Source organism: Lynx canadensis, chromosome F2 (genome assembly GCF_007474595.2).
Source record: "Lynx canadensis isolate LIC74 chromosome F2, mLynCan4.pri.v2, whole genome shotgun sequence".
Taxonomy (NCBI): Eukaryota; Metazoa; Chordata; class Mammalia; order Carnivora; family Felidae; genus Lynx; species Lynx canadensis.
The window spans coordinates 44,223,267-44,243,496 of NC_044320.2; the positions used below are offsets into that span (position 1 = coordinate 44,223,267).

At 40.0% G+C, this 20,230-nt stretch overlaps 1 protein-coding gene across 2 annotated transcripts in view; it reads left to right on the forward strand.

The window, feature by feature from the left end:
* Positions 1 to 20,230, forward strand: part of RUNX1T1 (RUNX1 partner transcriptional co-repressor 1) — a 167,450-nt gene that overhangs the window by 47,369 nt on the left and 99,851 nt on the right. Inside the window, exon 1 of one of the 2 annotated variants that reach the window (XM_030304071.1) lies at positions 17,075 to 17,715. The exons of the other annotated variant lie outside the window; for it this stretch is intronic. Coding sequence (XP_030159931.1) covers positions 17,709 to 17,715 — 7 coding nt within the window. The 5' untranslated portion in view covers positions 17,075 to 17,708. Of the gene's footprint in view, positions 1 to 17,074; positions 17,716 to 20,230 lie in introns of those variants that run through there. 2 annotated transcript variants of the gene reach the window in all.

Below are 20,230 nucleotides of genomic sequence, written 5' to 3' on the forward strand. Positions count from 1 at the left end.
TCATCTCTGAGAAGGTTGTACTTGAATGAAACCTTAGTCTTTGAAGGAGCCGGGCATATGCAACAATCTCTGGAATGAGGCCTGAGGTCGATGGACAAAGCCATAAAGATGAGACAATGGATTATATGGGGGGGGGTTACCCCAGAAAGAGCTCCACCCTTACAGGGCATGGTCAGAACAGGGGCTGAAAGGTGTAGGGTTAGTGCCAAATTATGGGGGTCTTGAGTAGCAGAATGGCACAAGACTAAGGACTATGTTTTTCTACATGTGTCTCAGGGGATGAGTAGTTAGGACAGAGGAGGAGAATCTGCATGAGTTTGTCATGGAAGCTTAAGGAAAGCTGGTGCTGTGATGAACGACACTCAAATAACATAATGTCCCAATCACTTCCTGTTGGCCACTGCGCGTCGTCCTGAAGTGCAGCATGCACGGTGCTTGGTTGACCACTTCAGATTAGGGGGTTATAGGAGGATTTGTCCTGCAAATGAGATCATGGAGGCTTTGACAAAGGTAAGTTCCCATCCAGTGTCAGGGACTGTACTTATTAAGGTGATAATTAAGTCAGATATGATAGAACAGGTTCCTTTTGTGATAATTCCCCTTGGAATACAAAACTAATGGTGTTTTTATTAATGCGAACGGACGGTCTTTATTATAAAATCTTTTTATGAAAGGAAAGAGAAAAGTTAAGGTCTGACTCAAGCCAGGTTGATAGAGAAGTGTGTTTAAAAAGGTTCATTTGTGGAATAACTATACGCATATTATTTACTAAAGGAAAAATGACCCCAAACGTTGATATAATTCTCTAGAGAAATGTATTTAGGCAGTGAAGGGATTCCTGGCAGTGACTGAGAAGCACCGTAATGGAGAACTACACTTGGTCTCTTTTGAGGTTGATTCTGATGTGTTGTAGTCTTTACATCCTATTAAATTTTTGAAAGATAAACTGATACAAGAATGATTTGCCAAGGCTAGCAACTCTTCCTTTTAAAACCTTGGCTCGGTGTACACGCTGAAGGGATGGGGGAGTAAGATAAAAGCATTATAAATATGAGGTTAACTGAATTCAAATAGAAGGTTCTCTCAAGTTATTGCATTCCTTAGAAAATAAATACATTGCGCATATGGTTAAGATTGATCAAAAAAGTATTCTGTATGCCAGTGATTACATTCCCATCTGTGATTAAGGTTTTCTGTCTGCATCTGGTTTTCGCATTATATTTCTGTAACAAGAATCCTTTATATAGCAGAGTTCACTTTCTGTATTTTCTATTAGCTGCAGCTTGAACTACTGCACGGATCGTAGATTTACACATGTGGTTTTCATTACTTCATACCATTGAGAAAAAGTAATATTTGTTTGGGAATGTATGTTTTCCACAATTTCCATGGTAATACAACATGTTGAGCCTTTTTAATAACACTCTTGTAGAACTACAAATTGTTTGAGGCATTCTACTCTTGGTGGAGCTTAGCTTTTAAACTTTTCTCAGTGTATGTTCCCCTCATAATGATGTATAACACATTTGAAAGCTGAGGATCTGAACAAAGCGATGATTAAAGATAAAGAAATTTTCCTCTGATTCGCAGGTGATACAGTCTTTAGTGTGGCATATGTATCACAGATATCTGGATGTATATTTAATCATGTTCAGTGCCATTATTTATTTTTTTATTATTTCATTTTGGAAGACCATTTAATGTGTTGGATGCATAAAGCATGAACATAATACTCCAAAGTCATTATTTTTAAAAATTTAAACATTAGCTTTTTTAAAAAAAATTATTCTGTTGATTTTGATACAGTGTTTCATATGGAAACTAGTTTAGTGGGGAAAATCCTCATGGGTAACTTTAGGTATACGCTGTATATTATTTGAATGTGTATTTCTATGCCATGTTAACATTTGAGAATTTATAAACACGCTGCACATTTAAAGTATTTTGTAACACTATCTTCCTGCCAACTTTCCTCCATTCACTTCAGAATACTCTGACTAAAATAGACACAAGCTAAAAAGTGACACAGTATATTCTACCTAGGGGAAGGGGAATCATTTGTGACTGAGAAATGATCTTTTAAAGAAAGTTTGTCCACACAGTAATCTTATGTGCCTCAACACTGAGATCTACGACACCATTTTGTTAATAAACGTAGCTATCACTATTTAGCAGTCACAAGAAGGAAGAAATAGACTCAGACTCCAGAGGGTTTATAGGTGCTTTGGCTCTTTCATTTGTCCAGTGGAGATTATGAACTATGGCCCACACAGGTACAATCCACTCTTATCAGTTCCTCTGATGACTTTAGTCAGTGTTTGCTGAAGCGCAAAATATTATAAAATATCAACATCATGATTGAATCTAAGAAAAGTAGCCATTTTCTTCTCTTCCCCCATAATGTTTGTTTAATCTCTATTTATAAATATTCTTACCTTAGTATGGAAACATTGGAAAATAGGATTGGGTAGAAACGTACCCATATCTCCATCTTCTAGGAACATTTATTTAACATCTAGATGTATTTACTTCCAGTCTTCCCTCCTTGCACCCCATTCCACCCCCCGGAATGGGACCATTTACATATGCGTACATGTATCTATGTATTCCAGTCATTTTCTTAATTGAAAATTTTGCTTTATGATTTGTTAGGTTACAGGGTAAGCTAAATGTTTCCAAGTATCGGCTTGGGTGTTTTTACTGATCTTTGTTGAGTCTCCAGGCAATTTTCAACGAAAAAATACCTAGTACTGTAATTTTCCTGAATGTTATTTAATTTTTACCATAAGGAATAAAAAACAACTGATTGCATGATAGAGTCATAATGTCACCTATCAAGGGTATTGATTGTTTTAATGGAATCTGCTTGTTTATATACATCAGATTATATTCACCAGTTTTAATTACTAGAGGGTACTTTGGTTTCTTAAAAAAATATAGCAATGGCCTTAGTAATACTTTTTTGAGACTGCTTTTATAAATCTTTATTCCTTTGCATTTACTGAGTTCCTCCCTTTTGTGCATATGATTGTGCTTGAGTTATATAGTTCATAAATTATAAGAATTAAAGAGCGATACTTTTTCTACACATAGTGGCTGTAGTAAGAATGGGCGAGTTAATAGGCAGTCAATAAGTATTTGAGAATGATGAATGAATGAATTCTAAAGCTGCCAAATCTAGCTGGAAAAATGAGAGGATTTTGATTACTTTAGAGAAAAAAAAGTAGTAGAAGTTGGTTGATTTGGTAAAGTGGTTCACCAATAATTGTTGTTACTAATATTTTTAAAACTACACAGGTTACTTGTGATTATTATCAGTTGTTTAAAAAACTATTGAGCAAATAATGGCAGTGTTTAAATTTCAGAACAGTGAAACAACGTGGACACCACTTTGTTTGAATAGAATTTAATTTGCATGTACTATTCTATAAAATAAAATAAACACGTAATGTTTCAAAACATTGTCTAAAGAAACCATGATCAATGACAAATTATTTAATATTTTATTGAACAAGGTAAAATCGAACACATTGTTTTAAGGTATTGATGTACATATGTTTTAAACCAGTCAAAGGAAGAGGAGTTGCCAGGTTGAGAAGGCATCCAGCTTTGAGTCAGATGACTGGAGTTTTAAGAGTCTCTTAGAGCACGTCATTACAGGAACTGAGAAAATGGAACTTGTTTTTGTTGGGCACTTCTAAAATTTAGAAGAGCTGTATCTGTTTCTTAATACGAACAAACAAACTGGTATGTAGTATTATCGTTTAAGTGGACGGGTGTGATACTTCAGACTGGTTGTGATATATGCGTTTTTTTTTTCCCCTTTGTTGTCGTCAATAGAAAAGATTGATCTCTGGGCTGGTGAACATAATATCTGTCCCAGTCCGAAAAGGAGAGAGGAAATTAGCAGAGCGATTGGTGGAGAATGATATCTGTCAAAAGAAACACTTGGAGAGCACTGAGTTTAGTAATAGGTGACTGCCGGAAAAAAGGGAACTTGAATATTGTCAAGGTAAGGAACAGACAAATATTTTGATTTTGCCATTTACTTACCAAAAAAAAAAAAAAAAGAAAGAAAGAAAAAAATCACTCTTCTGTTTTCCCTATAAATTATAATTGTGAAGGTTTGTTTTTTCTTCTTCTTTCCTCTGGTGCCTGTTAATAAGAATTTGTGTTATATATTTAAAAAAAAAATGTTTTTCACGTCTTTGGGTATGGGATTGGGCGGGGATCAATCAGCCTGGCTGTGGAAACCTTTGTTTGATAGCTTTGGGGTCTGAAGATCTCAAATGATCAAGTACCAAATTTTTTTCCCACCTCTCCTTGTTGCAGTGCTTCTTGCCATGTTTCATAATACATCTGTTATAAGCTGAGCAATACTTGGAGTTAAGAGTAAAAGCTATGCCATGATTTCTGTGTTTATTGTAACTTGAGATGGTGTTTTCTAAAACAGTTTGTTGACTAAAGAGGGAAAAAAGTGCTTTCAATTTATTATTTCTTCTAATTGATCTGGATTTTTTTTTTTAACTTTTAGGTGAATGTTACTTCCTAAGCAGAATTCATCTTGATAGGCACATTAAAAAAAAAACAAAACAAAACAATCTAACTTTAGGAAAACGGCAAATATAAACTGCGTATGTTACCATTTGGCAAGAGACCTCTTAAAGCCTGCAACATTTCAAAATGAAGGAGGACCCTGAATTATGGGTTCCAGAGAGTTGATGCCTCCTGTAGCCAGCTCAGTTTTAGGTTTAGTGGACTTGTGCAGAAGCACAGATGAATAAGGATGAGCCGTGCCAGGAAAAGTTGAGAGTTAACACAAATGTCGTGTAATACTGGTTGGCACTCTAGTCATTGGGAAGGGAGTTTTGAAAGTCTTTGACTGCCTGCCTGACTACATGGAAAGAGGGGTAGCAAAATATTTACCATCTGTGGCCATGGTTCTGGAAACATCGCTGCTGGTGCCCACCCCACAGTATCTACTCTTGCAATTGCTACAAATACTTATTGGCTTGTTCTGTAAGTTTCCAAGAAGGCGTTGGCAAATGAGGGTGTTTGTGTTTTTGAAAGACCACAGAAAATGAAATAATTTTCCGTATAATTGCAGAATCCTTTGAGGTAGCCTAAATTGTGATTTCGTTTCTACTAAAACTAGTAGTTTTCTACTTTCGTTCCCCCTTCTTCATCTCATGATGATGTTTTCCAATAGTGAGAGAGAAGGCAAGGAATTCAGCTTTATTAAGTAGTTGAGACATCTCTCACCTCTGTTTCTACCTTCTTACCTCATGTACTATTGTTACTAAAAGTTAATTCTTTGAGAACTCGCATCTTGGTTGACTAGACTTCTCAAGTCCAAAACTAGAAAGATGTCAATATCTTAAAGGAAACTGATAATAATAATAATAATAATAGTAACAACAGCAACAACAGCAGCAGCAGCAACAGCAACAACCACTGCTTAAGAATTTGTTTCTTTTCATCTGCTATCAGCAGAAAGCACTTGTTTTAAAAGAGAATATAGCTCTGCTTTTTGCCTTATATATCTCTATGGGGGCTCTTAATAATATGACAAAATAATCTGAGATCCAGATTACCAATGGAAAAGGCTATTGGACTTAAACCCTTGAGCATATGTGGCAGATCCATAGCGTCTCGGCCTTTACCCACCCCCATCGCAGTACGATCTTACTCTCCTCTGGGCATGCGGGCTCTGTTTGCGGCCTGCTGGCAGTGAACCATTGCAGCATGGAAGATCCATATTGAAAGCAAAAGTGCATGACAAAGACACACATTTAAAAATGACTTAATGTTATACTATGCAAATCCTGGATTTATAGCATCAGGTAGCAAACACCATGCTGAGTTCTTTCGTTCCTATATGTGTGCGTGTGCAAACATCCTTAAAAATATGATGTGTGTACACATGCACGCACACACACACACCCGCACACAATGTTTATATATACAATATTGTGTTGGCCGATTTTATAGCTGTTGGGATATCCGTTGTGGCATTGAAAATTTTACTCCTAGTCATTTCTTCCTTTTTGTAAAGGTAATGGGTGTGTAGAAACACGGGGTTCAGACTCAAGTTGACTCAAGAAGTAGAGAGGAACAGAAATTATATGCTTTAAATTTTTAAACACCTGGAATCCATTGGGTTCCTGGGGTTGTAATTTGGAGACAGGAAAAGAAAAGAACTATGTGAAGTTGAACAGTCGGGGCTCTAAGTGAGAACGGCCTGAGGTGGCGCCAGAGAGTCTGGTCTGTGTAGTGAGTTTGGTGGGGGGGGGGGGGGGGGAGGCGGTGGCAGGTTGTCACCAGGAGACCTGCTGCGGGGTGAGGGTGGGCGGGGGGGGGGGGGATGAGGGGGGGACGGGAATGACGCTGAGCTGAGCGGACAGCCACCAGTTTAGGTAGAAGCTGGTAAAGGCAAACTACTGCTGTTTCCCCCATGTTTTGAAGCATGCCCAAAATAAGCATAAGGCTTGGTCCTCTAGAATGTGATGTGAAGCTAGACTCCTGTAATGTTTGCCTTTGTGAGGAGTGGGCGGATTTAGGACAGCTAGGGAGTGGTTGCCTTAGAAGCCACGGAAGGAAAATACTAATACTAAGAAGGGTCCAGTGTTTGTCCTATTAAAAATAAAAACGATTTCCTGGCCGTCTAACGATGCAAGGGGAGTAGCATGGGAGACAATTATGGCAGAAGAAACTTCTGTTGCAGAGTGGTATCTGTGTTCATATCATGGGGCGGCATGTTTATGTAGTTCCAATTTATAGGTATTATATGGGTTTCAGGAGCTACATTTGTATTTTTAAAAAGGGTGATTTTCTTAAGTTAATTTAAATGGCGCTGCACACCTTTAGATCCCGTTATTTTTATTAGGAAAAGAGGAAAGTGATTTTCTCAGGCAAAATTGCTGGTCTTTGAGGGCGTCTGCATTTATTTTTAGTTTCTCTTGGTCGTGTTCGAGGGGTCTGATAGCATTAATGGGCTTTACCCCACATGGAGCTTTGAGCTTATTGCAGCCTGCACACTGATCCCAGGTCAGTGTGATGCGTGAAATCAATTTATTTGAATCTCTTTGCCTCTATAGGAATTTGGCAGCATGCCAGTTGTTTTCATTTAATGTTCTTTGTGTTGAACACAGACAAGCAGGCACGCTTTTGTATTCCTCTCTCCTTTGGTCTCTGTCTCTTTCAGCCAATATTTTACTCTATGGATTTTGAGATGAAGGAAGAATATATTATTTATATGATTCTAATCATCGCTTAATGTGTGTGTGTGTGTGTGTGTGTGTGTATAAATGTACCACTTTCGTTTCTTTTAAGGGATAATTTTTATGTTCCTGAGTTTTCATGGTGACTTTCTTTGTACACCAATAGAGTTTTGTTTCAGTGAGATTTTTGAAGAAGCATAATAACCCACATCATAAGTGGTATTTACTTTGCCACAGTGTCCATTATCAAAACTGGAAAATAACAATGTTAATTGTTTAATTTGTGAACTGGACTATCAAAATCATTTCTTGGGGAGCTTTTTAGAATTTGAAGATCTACACTTTAATCAACACATGCTAAGGAAAACAGGCTTATTATTTGGGTCTTATTTTCTTTGAATAACCCATCTTCATGAAGACACCAGGGTTTGGCCATAGATGTGCCGTATATGAATTTTTATGAGGTTCTTGCCTTCGGTTAATTGTTTTGCTTTTGAAAATTTGGGGGGTAGTGCCCGGGAACAGCCACAGCACAGAGGTTTTTATTACAAATAGACTCAGACCTTTCTGTGGATGTTTTTGTAGGGAGGATTTGTTTCTGGGTCAGCTTTAGGAAGAGGTGGAGAAGGAAACGAGAGAGAGTGAGAGGCGAATGTTGTGTTGATGCCCGGGGCAGTTCTTGCGGAAGTTGATATGCAGAACCGTGGAGCCACAGCTTCAGGGTCAGGCTCATACCCCGAGCCCTGCTTCCTTGTTTAATTACCTGAAGAGCAAAACAGTCAGCCTGAGAGTGTGTGAAAACCCAGTATCTCTCGCAGCCGCCTGGCGCTCTGACATCCTGCAAGGCCAGCCCTGTCTGTCCGCCAGCGTCAGGCTGGCTCCCGCCCTGGGTTCCTTTCTTTCTGGAGGCATTGTGTGCAAGAGGGTTTGGTCAGGAATTTGAGGTTCCTGCCAGTGCTGTGTCCCTGCTCTCTCCTTCTGGGCTATACCCACAGATACACTTCATTTTTTTTTTTTTTTTTAACGGATTTAAAAATTGGGCTCTTTCATTTCATCCTCCGGCCTTGCTCTGAAGCATGATCTCTGTCAACGGCGACAGCTATTAACCAGTGGAGCACTGGGCTTAGTTAGCGTGTCCCTATTTTCCTGATTCCTGGTATATGCTGTCCTACGTGTGTTGCCTTTTTAGGTCAGACTCACTCGTAGCTCAGCGTGGAACTCGTAGTTCAGAGGTTGTTTTGATGAGGCAGTTTTAGAATCTTCATCTGTCCATGAGCATTGTCCATCTTGAAGCGAAGGTGCTAGAACTTTTAAGGTTGGGTTTTTTTTTTTTTTCCCTGTCCTTGGAATTTGAATATGGACTTGAACATTTGCTGTGGGAAGAGCCACACCCTTTGATGAAGCTGGGGGTGGCGAGAAATAATATTTGGACAGCGATGTGTGGCCAGTTTGAGGATCGTATAGGATAAATATTCTGAGGAATGCTTGGAGATGGAGGCATTTGGGAGATCCCCAGAGTATAACAAGATGTTATCGCACCAAGAGGAAATCCAGCAGGTTCTTTATCCACAGTGTGAGCTGATGAAATGTCCGCATGGTGGGTGGGGGAGCAAAGGTGGTGGTGGTGGGGGGTGGTTTCCTGCAAAGGGAGGGGAAAGTGTGACTACACATGCAGTGATTTGGTTTTTCCAACTACTTCATGCGGATTCTGTCATGCAGACTGAAGGGCATTTACCCTTTAGAAGATGCACTCACGTGCGTGCCATAATGATACATCTTGGCCGTGCATGCGCACGACCGTGGCTCCGGGGAATTGATTCCATTCTTTGCAAAGAGGAAAGGAATTGGACTCTGTAGGGAAGAGTTGGGTAGGAGTGATTCTAAAAACTTCTTTTTTTTTCTTTTCACATTGTATTTATGGAGATAGTGTCCATCCTTTATGTGTTTGTATACCACTCCAGTGAAAAGTATATGATCATTTAAATCGTTGGATTAGCCCCGTGCGGCTTGTGAGGGAGCTGGCATCCCCATGGTCTGTTACGCACCAGCATAGACAGCTCTCTCGGAAGTGTTATGTGTATCCTTGGGCATGTGCGTGTTTATTTATGTATCCGCCTGGTGCATTTCTTTCAGAGGATTTCTCTTTTCAACGTCAATGTAAATAGGAAGAAAGAAAATATATAAATACATTTTAAGCCACACTCCACATTCCTAACCCGTGTCCCCCTGCACGTGACAGACCCTGGGCGCCCCCTCCTTTCAAGCTCTGTCACTTTTTGGTCGTTCTATCCAACGGGAGCTTTCTTAAATGCAAGTAACATTAGTGCCATTTGCAGCATTAAGCCTTGGCAGCAAAGGGTGTATAATGTGAGAAAAACTTGGAGGACTCCGAAAAGTGAATGGAGAAGACTTGTGCTTTGCAGGTGGCGTCAGGAATCACAGGAGAAAATGCGAACAAGAAAGCGGGGTTGGTGCCTTGCGTGGAGTGTGCTCTGGAAGGTGTGGAGTGAAATGGCAAGGAAAAAAATAGATCTGTGGGAGAAGAAATTGGGAGGAGGTGAATAACTCTAGAAAAAAGAAGGGGAAAAAAAATCCATATTCTCTTAGTAGCTGTGGGCTTGTGTCAGGAACGAAAACAGGACGTTTTGCTGTAATGGATAAAAAAAGTCACAGTATCCCGAAATTTTAATAAGATTTCGGTACATGCAATTAGGAATAATCTTATAAAAAGTCAGTGAGAAGTTAAAGTTCCAGACAGAGTAAAGGAATTGAGCTGAGATTCATAGGTTTTAGCTCCTGTTCCGTGGGTTTCAGGATATACAGCATTAAATTCTATTCTGCCTGGTCTTGTGTGGGGAAGGGGGATGCATGATGAAACCCAGTAGGGTCAGAGTAAAACCCTAATTAAAAAATGTACCTTGGTGAAAAAGCAGATATACTACACTGGGTAATATTTGAACACATCAAGCGGTTTTGGAATGAAAATTTGTAATGGAATGCACGGTAGCAAAAAATCATTTTTGAGTACGTTTGCATTTGTTTACAAATGTGGCAAATTAGTGTGTGTGTGCATAGATTTTGATAATTTGCAATGTGGAGAGATAAGAAGTGGAGAGTTTGTTGGGGTAAAAAAAAAAGTCATGTGAAAAAAGAACGTGATGAAAAAAATTCTGGGACTTTTTTTATTGCTGTGTATTTGCTCCACCTGGTGGATTTTGTTGAAAGTGTCTTAATCCATGTTAATGAAATGGATACCCTTTATACAATTTATAGGAAAATGAATCTTTTGTTTTATTTTTGTTGTGTAAAATGGTTTAATTCCTTTCTAGGTCAAAATACTTACCTGTCTTTTGTTCAGTTCTTCCATTGCACTGAAAGTAATATTTATTGTTGTTTTTTTTTTTTTTTTCTGGTTCAAGATGTAATATGTGCTCATTTTAGAAGATTTGGAAAACAGAAACATTTAAAAAGGAAAATAAGCATGACTTGTAATTTCACCATCCAGAATCATTGCATTGTTTTTAAGAAGAGATGTGATCAGAAGAGAACCAGTTTGCTTTTTTTTTTTTTTTTTTTTTTAATTTTTTTTTTTCAACGTTTATTTATTTTTGGGACAGAGAGAGACAGAGCATGAACGGGGGAGGGGCAGAGAGAGAGGGAGACACAGAATCGGAAACAGGCTCCAGGCTCTGAGCAGTCAGCACAGAGCCCGACGCGGGGCTCGAACTCACGGACCGCGAGATCGTGACCTGGCTGAAGTCGGACGCTTAACCGACTGCGCCACCCAGGCGCCCCGAGAACCAGTTTGCTTTGACATTTATCTAAAGATACGTGGAATGTTAAATATTATGCCCAAGTATCATGATGATGATTATAATTATTTTTGGACAAATGCTGCCCTTAGAATTCCCAGGTTCCAAAAAAAAAAAAAGAAAAAGTCAAGCATTTAACAGGAACTGCTTTTATTAAGCTGCATGTGTACAGAAGGCAAAGGTAGTGGAGATTAAGGGTGCCTCATAAATTCATAGGGCTGCTCCTGGGGGTGGTGAGATCTGTTGTTCCCTGGGCTTACACAGATTGCTTTCTTTGGAAATCTTAAGGATTCAGTTGTGCTTTGATCATCTTATTGTTTTCCTTAGGTTATTCTTTTTTTCTCCTTTCGACTCTAACAGCTCTGTAACAGAAGGTGAAGTTTTGAAAACAGTGTCTCCATATGCAAGGGATTTGGAGACCTTTTTATTGTCTTTAAAATTGTCATTCATAGTCCTCATTAGCATTTATTGTTGCGAGCGTACAAGCAGAAAATGTGAAATTGGTATGTCATGAATAGCCCCACAGAGCTCTCGAGCCCTCCGATTTTGCCTGCAGTGTGGTGTGGGCTGGGCTTTGAGGGAAAGCTGTCCAGATGGCTGCCTGCACGGAGCCGAGCGGCGGGTTTTGTCTCTGGTGCTGGGAGGAGGGGAAGTGCACTGGAGCGTAAGCCAGAACCCTTGCGTTTTAACAAAACTAACTCGCCATTAGTCAGGATGGGGAGGTGGTGACATTGAAACAAAGGTTTTCCATATAGTGTTACAGTCCTTGTCAGACGGATAAGGGATGGGCAGTTGGGGCGTCTTCTAGATTCTCCGAGTGCTTTGCGTAGCTAAAAAAAAAAAAAAATAGGAAAGTAGAGGTGGTAACTTACTTGCAGGTTTGCACGCAAGTGTGTACTTGCTAAGATTGATTGCTTTTATATGAAAACGCTCGTATTTGAAAAGACAGAGTTAATGTAGCTAGTGTTCAGCCTTGTGGATTACCAAGGAAGTGTTTTCCTGTAAAAATTTTAAAATGATTTAACCCCTTGCTGGTGCCTGTGGAGTAATTTGTATTTAACGGTATTAGTTGGGCTTGAGGTTTGCATGTAAATAATATAGCATCCAAGGAATGCAAATGCTAATAAATCTGTTGTAGCCTTTCAGACCGTTTTGGAATATTTGGCATCAAAAGTCAAAAGTTGTTGGTAGAAAAGAATTACAATATACTGTGATGTTTTAAAGGCGTTGGCCCTGTCAGAGACAATTTCTAGTAATTGCAAATATAAACTTGCTTTATTTCTAGCAAGTGATATCTTAAACGGATTTCTTTTTTGCAGAAGCACACATACATGTGCCCTACATACTCAAATTACTAATACACATCTTTTCATTCCTATGTAGAGAATACTCTACTTCACCCAGAGTTAAGAGTCCAATACGTTGCTTGAAAAATTGTTGGAATGATATAAGGAACATTTTATTCTGTAGACATTGAGGATCGGGGGGAAAAAAATCATAGAGACTGTTTGGCTTAGCAGTTCAGGAAATCGTTGCTATAGAAAAATGCATTATGATTGGAGCGTTCAGATTACAGTTCTAAGGCACGTTATTAACTCATTCTCATTGATGGAGATAACAAAACTCAAAGTGACCTGAGTCCTTGAGTTTGACATGTCATAGGTGAAGGGAAGGGGTCATGACTTCTAGTTCTCCACCTGCCACTTGCCCTGGTAGATGAGGATTTCTCAACAGACCATGCAGCATGTTCTCTATGGGACACTGTGTCGTATGGTGCTTTGACATCTAGTTGCAAATGATCCAGGCAGTGAATCTTTTCTGCCTCTGTGATGTCTGTTATAATCACCTATTAAGACAAGCTTCCTCCATCCAGCATGCTTTCTTTTGCTTGATTCCATCTTACTGCTAGCACTTAGGCCCTCTTAGTCCTGAATCACCCTTGACCCCATGATGTTTGCACACCCTTCCAATTCTTAAGATGGTGGTCATGTCCCCTGTTCCTTTGTCATTTAAGTGAAGTTCTTGCGAGCTCTTCTGTGGGCTGGCTGAACCTTGAGGCGCAAATGCTTGCCAGTCATTTCCCCGAAAGGAAATATTTGAGGGAAATAGCGTGAATGTGCCTGGTTGTTTACAACAGACGTTTATAGAAAAGGAGTTAAAGCGACAGATAACCTCTTACCTTTATGGAATACTTCAGCGAACTTTTTAACTTAATTTTTTTTTTCCCACCCCACTCGTTTCTTTGTCACTGGCCATATCTTATGTTGTAGCCTAACTCAGACATAAACCAGTTGGCTTTCTTGCAGAGTATAATTGGCTTTACCTTGTCAGAAGACAATCTACCATGGCTCTTATTTAATACAGTTTCACGTGTCTTTCAGTGGCAGAAACAAATTAATGTACATTTTTATTAGGTGTTGTATCTATTTAATTGACTGTCAAAGTGATGAGAAGTTAGGAAATCATCCAAAAGAGAGGTCCATCTCCCTTAGCCCAACAGCTCACACATTAGGTAGGTTTGCCCTGTCAGTGGGATGCCTTTAGAAAACACTAATAGCTTCCAGCTGGGTGGAAAATCAAAACCTTTGGGGTCTGACAAAACTAGCAGATTTGAATTTGAAAGCAGAGCTAATGCCTCCATTTTATTTTTTACCACTCGCCCATAAAACATTATTTTCCAATATGTCAGCCTCATTTGGTGGCCAGTGGTCTGAAATTGAAAGTGGAACAAGCAAGCGGAGAAATCTGGACATTAGCGAGTCCGCCCTTTCAAGCTGGTGTGCCACTTTGTGGAAGGGTCTCCCCTAAGAGCAGGGGGGTCTTAATGACCATTCATCAATGCTCGTTGGCTGATCATTGAGTGCCTTCTCATTCAGTTTATCAAGTCTTGCACATAAAAAGTCAGAATAAGCCTTATTCAGCTTTGTTAAAGCCAACTAGGAGTAAAATGCTCCATTTGAACCCATTTTGCCCTTGTTTTTTCACTTTGTTAATGCAGCCCTGCTTAAATGAGTGCCTTTATTGGGTCGGTTAGAATATCTGAAACTATTAATTCTCTTGTATTGAATAGCTGGTGGCAGGCCAGAGCAGATGGGGTAGGAAAGTATTTGGTTGGGTGTATTGCTTTCAATTAGGATCAATGAGGTTTCAGCTCCTTTGAATTAACTCACTTAATACCCACTGTGTGAAGTCACAGTGTATCACAGCAGCCCGTTAGAAGCAGAGGGGAGAGTTGAGAAGACCTGTGGAAGACCTCTAACTGGCATTGGCCCATCACCAGTGTAGAGAGCTCTTATGAACTGCTGACGGCTTCAGTAGACTCATATAGTCCCCATTGGTAAGTCAGGCTCGAACAAAGGAAGAATCTGCACTATAGGGCCGGTCTGTCTTCGAAATAAGTGATAGATACCTGAGAGGAATGCAGTAAATACCATAGTGCCTTCCTAGTGAAGGATCTCAGTTTATTGTCAAAGACCAATTGATGTATTTGGGTTGGGGGTGGGGGCACGGAGAGCCTGGCATTAGGTTGTTGACTCAGTTTACCGCTTCGGAAAGTGATTGTTTAGACGATTCCCAAAAATCGCCCTAACAATGCTCTGTGTTCTTAATTAAAAGACGTGCATTAACTGACATGGCTCTCCCGAGGAAGTGCGTGATTGGTCAACAATGTAGTCTTTATTATTGTCTTGAATATATGTTAGGGTTTTTTCTGTTTTTAAGTTTGTTTGTTTGTTTGTTTATTTATTTATCTATTTATTTATTTTAGTAATCTCTACACCCAGCATGGGGCTCGAACTCACAACCCTGAGATCAAGAGTCACGTGCTCTTCTGGCTGAGCCAGCCAAGTGCCCCTATTTTCAGTTTTAAAAGTATGTTTCCTAATGGTGATGCAGGACAGTGTTTTTGTCCTGGAGAAAACTTAGTACATGTTCAGTGCATATTATTTTTTTCCCCTTCACCGACATACATGCGTTCATCACGGTATTGATTGTCTATTTTTATTATACAGGGTGGAGGTTAGAGATCTTGGCTCTTTAAGCTTGCTCTTTCTTTCTTTTTTCTTTTATTAAAGGGAAAGTTATTTTGGTCTAAGTAACTATATAGAAGTACGTATCCAGGTCTCCCTGTTCAGGGATTAAAGCATAAGAGGAGGAGGCTGGTTCCTTGAGAAAATGCTGGACTCAGATGCGCACACATTCAGTTAGGTCCATTCCGCAGTCAGACTTCTAGGTGAGAATCTCCAGGGATCTGGGTTTTGTTGACGTGGATCAATTTAAAGTGGCAATTACTGTAGCCAGAGAACAGCTTAAAAAGCTTTTTTACACATAGCAAAGATACATAATCACACGGCATATGGAAGTTCAGTGTTCTGAGCAATGGTTTAGGACTTTGCGGTATACCAATATTAAGACCCAGTTTTAAACGTGGATATCATCCAGTTTTCTTAAAGTGTATTGCATTTTTGTCATAGGATTTTCTATTCCAGAAATGATTCATCATGCATATTGATGAAAGTTGGGTCTCCCACTGTGAAAATGTTTTCTTTCTAATGTAGGTATAGTATTAAAAAAAATCAACGACACGTAGCATTGAGTGGCTTTAAAGAAATACTCTCTTTGGAAATGAACATCTACAGACTCAGGATGCTGGATTCCATAAAGGCCCTTATAGCAGGACTTAATTGATTATCACACTCGCGCCTGCTATAAAGCTTTCTGTCATAAGAATGTTTGAGCTTGGTGCTTAACTGTACTGAAATCCATTACACAGAACCTCATTACAAGTGACATCTAACTAAGATGAACAAAAAGATTGGCCTCATAAATAGGGTGCAGTATACTATTAGTGACAGAACAGAGTAATCATTATGAATTGTAGTCTTTTTACAAGTTGTCTCTGACAATGATGGATTTTTGAGGGGTTCACTAGATGAAGCCATGCTTCTTGGGTGCAGTATTTAGGGGCCGTAGACATTCTTATTGATTGACGCTGTTTACCAAAGATGATTTATTTTTAGTCTGTGTAGGGTATGTGCATGTATGTGGGTGTACTTTGAAACAGGTTGCATGTGCTGTTGGGAAGAGGTGTAGGAAGGGTGAGTAGGTAGAAATCACAGTCACTGTCTCTTGTTTTCAGATGGGTTTTTGAGATCTCTTTGAGGCAGCAAGTAGGGGGGAGAAACCAATCTGACAAGGGCTAAAAGCATACGGAAACTCTAGAAGAAGCAAAGGGCACGTTGAAGATCGCGAGGGGATGGCAAGAGTTAAAGGGGATGCTCCTGTCCATCATATGCATTGAGCTTGCTGGCTGGGCAGAGGCTCCAGAGTAGAATTGTTTCTGTGTTTATAGTGGATTGACCATACTATGGAAAGGTAAAGCCTGAGGAATCTGTCTCATCCTGTGCCCTGTTGTTAAAACAAATACACACAGACCCAGGGAAGATTTGCAAGTGTTAAATTGAGGAAGAGTTTTAGAAGCGAACAGCATTTTCCTTCTGCCTGGCATTTTGTGTGTTTGGAAAAGGCATGCAAGGCAGGCAGGCGTGTGTTTCTCCTATGAGGCAAGGATGTTTTACAAAGGACTAAGGAGGGACCGCTGAGAGGAAAATAGCCAGCTTTAGATAAAGCACTGTAACAAAGGCTTGTAGTTTTATATATCATGGTGTCCATTAAAGCTTATGGGGAAGAGTCCATTGAACCTGGCTGGGTATGTGTTATTCATGGGAAGGATAAACATTTAAGGGTGTGCAAAAAATCAGAAATCAGGAGGATGTGATTGTTCAGCTTTTGAAAAGGCTTTACAGTGAAGATTTTGTTTTCATCTCCCATGGATCTCTATGCAAGGTAGAAGAGAGTAAGCTGAAAATGTTTGGAGCACATCAACGCAGGGATCCCAGGGGGTTAAAAGCACTCTAGTAAAATAAAAGTGGTCTGCTTCTGCTTCTAAAAAGTGTTCTATTTTACACATACTACTGAGAAGCTGACAAAGGGAATGATTCGGATACTTTGTTCAGTAGGATAAACTGGCACAAAATACAAAGTCTTAAAAAAATGTTTTTATACTGTTTTGGATTTCCAGTTCAATAAACAAGCTTTGAGGTTGGTGCCTACGTCGGTTTTTAAATAGAGTTTCCAATTATGGCTGTTAACATGAGAAGATGGAAGGGAAGCGTTTCATTGTGAGCAGTGGTAGGGGGCCCGTCTACTTTCCATTCTTTTGGCAAAATAAGGGTTAACTTGTAACGGGATGGGGGTGGTGATGAATGAATTATTCAGCATTTAGCTTATCATTCTGCATTTTACTTTCTGTTCTTTGGTGCTCTGGAACTTGCCCAGAGAGGTACAGTGGGTAAGGGGAGGTAGGGGTTGCGATACTTTGCACACACATCCCTGTCATTGTTCTGCCTGAGGAGACAGGGCTGGGTTCAAGGCCACATGTGCTCCTGTCATCATCCACATTTCTGCTCCAAGTGCAATCCGGAGTGTCAGCTCTCCATCTGTCTCCGCCTGGCAGGCGCACGCGCCCAGCACCCTGCCTCGGGCTATGCCGCCCCAGCCCCTTCTGACGGCCCTCCTCTCTCTGCCGGCGCTCATTCCAGAACAGGAGGCATGAGCCCCGATCGCGCTTGATTTTAGGAGAGAGTCACTTTCCGTGTGGACGCTGGATTCAACAAGGATGCCTGGTGAGTTAGCCCTGCTCTGCTTTCTTTCTCTGATTTGAAATGAAGAAAGCTTACTTTTTATTATGCATGGAAAATACCTTCTGCCCCACGCTGCACTGTAATTTACATGGGTGGGCGGTGGGGGGGGGTGGCAGAGGTGAGGAGGGGAAGGTGGCATAAGGAGAGCCATCGAGATCTAGATACAGGGGCACAGGGTGTGAAGGCTTTGCTTTCAGAATTTGGGAGGTGTGTTTTAAAGGCTGAGGGGAAAGTACAGCCACATTGAGCCCAAGTAAGAAGTATCGCTTCTGTTACGGATTTTGTGACTGTCATGTGTACCTTGTATCCTGGAAATTTCATCGGTGGAGAGAGTTTTCAGATTGTGGCAGAATCCTGGGATAAGGTCTCTTTAAAAAGCTGTTTATGTCAGAGAAAGTGAAGGGAGCTTTGGAACTGCAAACGATTTCAGTCTTGCCTTAAATCACAGTCCTTAGATGTCATAAGGCAAATAATTGAAATCGATGAATTAAAAATGAAAAGTCTGCTAGATTACTGAAGCTGTTGTGGTCCTGGAAATTTAGTGTGTGTCAGTTTCCTCTGAAGCATGTTATCTTTGGAGCCTCGAGTGTCTCCGTGATGATGGCCAGTGAAGTCTCTGCTTACGGAGGGAGAAGGCTGGGGGCGGGGGGAGGGGGGCGCCTGATGGAGAATGGGTTGCTTCTTGCTCTTCTCAAGAACTGTCTGGATTGCCGTGAACCTACTTTGAGCAGCCTGTCCCCAGCTAAAAAAGACAGGGCAGAGAGAGATCCTCCAGCTGGCTGATTTGTGCAGATTATTTGGGTAGGACAGGCAGAAGAGACTGTGCTTGGTCACAGAGCTTGTACACCTCACAGATGGTGTTTTGAAACATTAGCTGCCAGTTTTCTGCAACCACAGTTGTGTGTAGGTATTGCCAGTTGTTTGAAGAATGTTTTTCCCTTCAGGATGTGTCTTGTAGTCCTCTTCATTATTGATCTCTGTGCAGAAAGGATGCATTTGTGACAGAAGTGCACTTTTTCATTAGTTCAGTAGACAAGGAGTGTATGTAGCTGAAATATGGGGAAAATCAATTTACAGAAAGACAATGACTGAGGTCTTTGAAAGGTCATTTTAACTCTTTAAGCTCTCATCTTGATTTATATGCACCGCACAACTAAAGATGCAATGTGCGTTGGGTATGTGATGGGGAATCAGTGTGAAAAAGTACTTGCGTGGTTTTCTTTTTTTCCTTATTCCACCAGAATATTGTAGCACAGTTTCCTCTGATTTTTGTGTCATACCTTGAGTCGTCTTTGTGTTTATGCTCTTAATATATAGTGCATGATCTGACTTACCAGCATTTTGAAGAGTCTATGTTTTGTTTTGGTTAAAACCCTTTAATAGCCCAAAGCCATTTGTAAGCGATAATAGGTGAGAGAGATTAGTTAGGACCCTTGCCAGCCCCGACTGCTTACGTGCTTACATGATTTTAAAGTCATCTTCAAAGCATCCTTATTGAAAATACATTGAACTATAAAGTTTTAGGATCACCGATAAGTTTGTCTCAGTGTTAAGTCGTTAATATCTGACTGGTTCTAAAGCAGTAGCCTGAAGAGTGGCAGTGTTTCTCACTCTCTCTCTCTCATCAACTGTGTTAGAAAACCTTGTACTTGGATGCAGAGAATATATTAACAGCTGTGACTATAAGCATGTGCCAGAATGGCGATACTTGAGCAGATCTGACACTTGGCTATTTTTGACACCCATCTGCACTTTTTAAACTCTCCTAACGGATGGACTGCCTCTTAATATGTTTTTAGCATATTTTCGTCCATACATATGTACTTATATTAATGGACAATTTTAACCATCTGGGACAGATTTTATATTTTTAAATGAGACATTATGTGTAGTAGATTAAAAGGATGTGTTTTGGGTAATCTGATATTGTCGCTGTTTTTTGTTTTTCTTTGACTACGTGTTTATATATATCAACAACTTCTTCCTCCTCCTCCTCCTCCTCCTCCTCTTCTTCTTCTCCCTCTTCTCCTCCTCCTCTTCCTCCTCCTCATTATTATTATTATTATTATTATTATTATTATTATTATTTCGGTAGGTCATGGTCAGACCTGGTTCCTGGTTGTGTCAAACTTGATGCAACAATTCTCAGATTTGGGACCTTTTTTCATAAAAATGGGGATTCCTGGAAACAAATGTGCACAGACTGAACTTATTCAAAGACATACCAATCTGTGGGGGTGGGTAGGTTAAAAAAAAAAGTCTCAGTTTAGGATTTCTAGAACTATTTTGGTTAAAAAAACATGCTTTAGCTGTTGATAGCATACTGTTAACAAAATGAGCTATAAAAAGTTAAAGGAGACCGCTCCTGCTTTAAAGAAATAGATAAAACTTTTTCTTTTATGATTGAACTTAATATAAGGAAATATCATGTCACTGCCTGTCACTTTGTAACAACTAGATCCTTGTGTTTAAGAAAAGGAAAATGTTTTCTTGTGAG